At 41.2% G+C, this 5,356-nt stretch overlaps 1 protein-coding gene across 1 annotated transcript; it reads right to left on the bottom strand.

The window, feature by feature from the left end:
• Positions 1 to 4,183: 4,183 nt before the first annotated feature.
• LOC121878495 (dual specificity protein kinase shkD-like) lies at positions 4,184 to 4,969 on the bottom strand. Its single transcript, XM_042384752.1, has one exon. It carries the CDS (start codon positions 4,967 to 4,969, stop codon positions 4,184 to 4,186), a length of 786 nt encoding a protein of 261 aa, XP_042240686.1.
• Positions 4,970 to 5,356: the final 387 nt, after the last annotated feature.

A 5,356-nucleotide genomic window follows, 5' to 3' on the forward strand; every position in this document is an offset into this window, starting at 1 on the left:
GCTAGCCACTCAGAGAGCTTAACACACTAGCCACTCAGAGAGCTTAACACGCTAGCCACTCAGAAAGCTTAACACGCCAGCCACTCAGAGAGCATTAGACACAGCCCCACACAAGTAAATAATTAACACCCAAACAAAAAAATTAACTGATCGTATTAATCCTAAAATAATGTGATAATTACACAAGAAAAAAACTAATGGATAATTAATTGACCTAAGAATATTAAAGGTAATTATAAATGAGGTAACTAATGAGCAAATTAACCTGGGTATCATTGGAGTTTTCAAGGTGCATAAGTCACTACTGGGACAGGTGTGTGTGTGTGTGTGTGTGTGTGTGTGTGTGTGTGTGTGTGTGTGTGACCTACTATATATATTTCACAACATAAATATACACATACACCAACACGCCCATGAAATCACGGATATATATAAATACTCAGTAGTGATGTATGTGCCAGTGTATGCGGTGACTGTTGTACACACACATATATGAACAGCATACACGGGGGCTAGGTATGTACACACAGTATACACTTGAGTAGAAACCGACGCTAAATGCATACACACACACACAGACGCACACACACACACACACACACACACACACACACACACTCAAAAAGGAAATGCAGTCATTATTGTGTGTAATAGTCCTTTTTGTGAAAGAGTGGAGAGAGGGAGGGGTGATAAATGGAAGATAGGGGAAATAGGACGAAGAAGGGAGGGGAAGGAAAGGGAAGGGGAGAGGGAGAGGGAGAGGGAGAGGCTTGATAATTTCTTGCTTTACTCAATGTCCCGTTTCACATTTTCTTTCTCACAATCGAACAAAAAACGGCATCAGGTGAGGATGCTTATAGTGTCTCTCGTCAAATTAAAATCATTCGCGTCTATATTTTTTAAAGGCTGGTAAATGGAGCGCCAATTCGAACCGGTATTTTCTGTTGCCTGTTATGTCTTTTAGCGCCAAATAATTTCCCGTCAACTCGATTTTGTTTTTTCTTCTCTTATGATTTTTGGCGCCAAGTTATTTCCCGCGAAAATGTCATCTGAAGACATGTAAAACCAGAAAGTAAAAAATAAAGTGAATTATTCTCTTGTGCAGATTGACGTAATAAAGGAATGAATAACTAGTTGACAAGGGTTCGGTAACATGGGTCAAATACGCTGCACTTTATTCATTTTGGGCTGATTTCATATATGGCAATAAAAAATGTTAGTCACGTAACATTTTAATGATATATGTGTATATGTAGAGTAGGAGTATAAGATACGTACTTGTGTTGGTATGGATATATGAAATACAAGGTTAGCAATACTGAACAGGAGAATGGAGAGAATACAACGCCGAGGCTGTGTTAATTCACCAAACTGAGTATCCCATGTACCTTCGGCAATAAGGCCCGTTCCTCACGGTGAAGGCCTGCCTATACCTACACCACCGGCTGATTTGGAAGAGCTATCAACTTGGGATGAGGAAATTGAGGAAGAAATCCCAGAATCATCCCATGGTCCTCCTTTCATTGACCAGACTTCAATGAACCACATCTTATAGAACAAATTGAACTGAATGATCTTGTCGTGATCTCCGTCTGTCAGAACTGAAGGCGTAAATTTTAGCATCAAGACTGCAGGAATGGAACTTGATAGCGAAACGGATAAGAATGTTTTTAGGTCAATAAATATTACATTATCTTCATTCTACAGTATGCGGGACTCCCTGTGTGTGTACTGATGTAGATGGACTGATGTCAGAGTTGGGAGAAAAACATGAGCCAAAGGAATGGCGGCTTTTCATAGATTCCTCCAAGTTTAGTTTGAAAGCAGTATTGTTCCTTAATGGGAGCCAGAAGCCCCCAGTTCCAGTAGCGCATACTGTAGGGTTGAAGGAAACGTATGATAGTATGGAGAAAATACTGACTGTTATTAAATACAAGGAGTATAGATGGCAGATCTGCGGCGAATTGAAGGTTGTAGCCCTTCTACTCGGCCTTCAAGGAGGGTTCACGAAATGTTGCTGTTTTATGTGTTTATGGGACAGAAGAGCAACAGAAAAACACTACAACACAAAGGACTGGCCAAAGAGAGAAGAGTTTGTTCCAGGAAAAAGCAACGTTAAATATACTCCCTTGGTAGACCCAAACGGTGTACTTCTACCTCCTTTACACATCAAGCTGGGACTAATGAAGAATTTTGTGAAGGCTGTGGACAAACAAGGTGATGGGTTCATGTACTTGAGGGGAAAATTCCCACAGCTCAGTGATGCTAAGGTCAAAGAGGGTATCTTTGTTGGCCCACAGATAAGAAAGTAACTTCGTGAGGCGACTTTGAAAACAAATTGAATGAAAATGAGCTAGCTGCGTGGAAGTCCTTCACATCTGTAGTTGAGGGGTTTCTTGGACACAAGAAGGAAGAAAACTATTGCCAACTTATTGAGGAACTTTTGAAAACTACAAAAACTTAGGATGCAGGATGTCCCTGAAAGTCCACCTCCTACACTTGCACTTTGACTTTTTTCCTGAGAACCTGGGGACGGTTAGTGATGAACAGGGAGAGCGATTTCATCAGGACATTAGACGTATGGAGGAAAGGTACCAGGGTAGAGGGGACCCTGTCATGATGGGGGACTATTGCTGGTGTTTACAATCGGAGGACAACGCAACACAGTGGCTCATGTAATACTCTTTGTGTCTCATGATTGTTTTCATTATTTATTGAATTTTGGTGTGATGACGTGGAAAAAAGTGACAGGAATAACAGGAAAAAAAGTATTTTAAGTTTTTGTATTTGTAAGGTTTTATTTTATTATAACAAATAAACTGTAAGTGGCAGAGAATTTTTATTGCCGGATTTGAAATCATCACTTCAAAATTACCAAAGGGAAGCTGCTCTGAACCATGTTACGGATTTTGTTTTTTAAATGTTGCCTAGTGTAATTAGTGTCAAATAGTAATGTGTAAATGGCGGGAAAAATGATCTACAATACATATTTTTTTCTGATCTATAAATAACGATTGAAAAAGAGTGAGTGAAATAATTGGCCAAAAAATTGACAAATAATTTATTTATTTTTTTGTGAGTAAAACATTTTATAGGACTGCCTGAATGAACTTATTTCAAGCTTTGAATAATAATGGAAAATTTGAGTAGGTGTGAATCATTGTGAGTATTTATTATTATTATTACTTTTTTTTTAAGTGATGAAATTGTGACTTATTTACCAGAAAAAAAGGTATTAAATTTTTCATGCAGTATTTTTTTCCCTGTTGGTGAAAGATGACGTCACGATATCAATACCTATAATGACTTTGAATTAGAGACAAAAATTAATAGTTCATTACTGGTATAATAACCTACCCTAACCTTCCCGGATCAGCCCATACCCCTCCCCCCACGCACACGAACCCTGCCCCACCCCCACACCAACTCTGACCCCCCCACAAACACACCCGGCGTCCTTACTTTCTGTATTACCATCAGGAACACAAATTATATATGAGACTCGTAATTACCAGAGCTAGATTATTGGTGCCGCTCAAACCGCCCTGACTTATTGCCTTAGTGTTCACCAATAAAAATAGATCTTAATCATTGTTTTGACCTGTGTGTGTGTGTGTGTGTGTGTGTGTGTGTGTGTGTGTGTGTGTGTGTGTGTGTGTGTGGCTTTTATCAGCGCTGGAGAAGCTTTTGTTGGGTTTGTTGAAGATCATGATAAGGATGCAGCTGCTATGGAGAAATGTATTTGGGATAAACTTGAGTAATTACCCCGGTGTAGTGCCCACCAGTGTGTGGTCACGTGATGAAGCCAGCTGGAGAGTTTGGGTTTGTCAGCTTTACACACATTATTAATCTTGTTGTTCTTGTTGTTCTTGTTCTTGTTCTTATTATTATTAACGTGTAAGACTCAGGGGTATAGAAGATGACTAATACTAATTTAGACCAACACGACTACCACTGCTCTCTCTATTTTTTTAAACAACCATTTTAGTTTTTTCAAACACTGTTGGTGGAGGAGGTGAAACTGTTGGTGGAGGAGGTGAAACTGTTGGTGGAGGAGGTGAAACTGTTGGTGGAGGAGGCGTGACTGCTGGTGGGGGAGATGTGACTTGGTGGGGGAGGTACAAGTATTGGCAGGGAGGGATGCAGGTGTTGGTGGGGAGAAGACAGGTGGTGGACAGTCTCCTCAGGAAGCCTGGAGTCTCACGTACTCCAGTGTACGCTGTAGCTCCTGCAGGAGCGCACACACGGGTGGTCTGTCGCAAGAGTTGTACAGACACGTTGCTTGCACCAAGTCGGCCAGTTCTTGTGATATTTCACTCTGCAGTTCATCCAGGATCTGGTTAAGGATGATCCCATAACTATAGACATCACTCTTGGTGGTACTGGGGTGACCAACACGTACCTGGGGACACATCCAATACTGATTTTTACCGGTTCCGGGCCGCACGTCGAGGTTCCCACCGGTCATCTTTCCCAAACCAAAATCAATTATACTCACCTTCAAATCTTGCTTGGCAGTGGGTAGGGTGACCAATATGTTGTCACAGTGAAGGTCGTTGTGGACGATGTTGAGCTCGTGAATTTCCATTAAGTTTTGGCCAATTTTAATTGCTATCTCAAGCAGCAGTGTATCGGAGAGAACACGCCTTGACTTGTGGAGGAGGTGGCGCAAAGTCTGGTCGCCGGTGTAAGTGGTTATGATTGCTGGAAGAGCTAGAGAATATGCCAACAGCTTGGGTGCTCCCCCGGCACCGTCCAGCAAATGTAGGAACTTGGTTTCTTGTTCGAGGTCATTCTTAAAGTATTTTTTTTTGCTGACCTTCACGACCACAGGGGGAAGACTTTCGCCCCAAACCGTGTAGTTCTTGTATACCGAACCGAAGTTGCCCTGACCCAAGAGGACTCCGGTATTCGCGAGATATTTGACTTGAGCTCGTGAGAACTGGGGGAGATTTTTGGACCACTCCATTTTTATTACTATTATACTGCTGTGCGCGGCATGACCTCAAGTCAAAATATGGCGAGAAAATTTTTTAGTGACGTCACAGCTGAGTGATTTTACAGTAATGATGGGGTATAGTGATGATGGTGATGTATAGCAGTGATGATGGTGTATTGTAGTGATGATGGTGTATAGTAGTGATGATGGTGTATTGTAGTGATGATGGTGTATTGTAGTGATGATGGTGTATTGTAGTGATGATGGTGTATTGTAGTGATATGTACTGTAGTGATGATGGTGATGTATAGCAGTGATGATGGTGTATTGTAGTGATGATGGTGTATGTAGTGATGATGGTGTATTGTAGTGATGATGGTGTATTGTAGTGATGATGGTGTATTGTAGTGATGATGG

The sequence above is a fragment of the Homarus americanus genome, unplaced genomic scaffold (genome assembly GCF_018991925.1).
Source record: "Homarus americanus isolate GMGI-L3 unplaced genomic scaffold, GMGI_Hamer_2.0 scaffold41027, whole genome shotgun sequence".
Lineage (NCBI taxonomy): Eukaryota > Metazoa > Arthropoda > Malacostraca > Decapoda > Nephropidae > Homarus > Homarus americanus.

Coding starts and splice junctions, on each gene's coding strand:
- LOC121878495 (XM_042384752.1), bottom strand. CDS start 4,969: ATGGAGTGGTCCAAAAATCTCCCCCAGTTCTCACGAGCTCAAGTCAAA.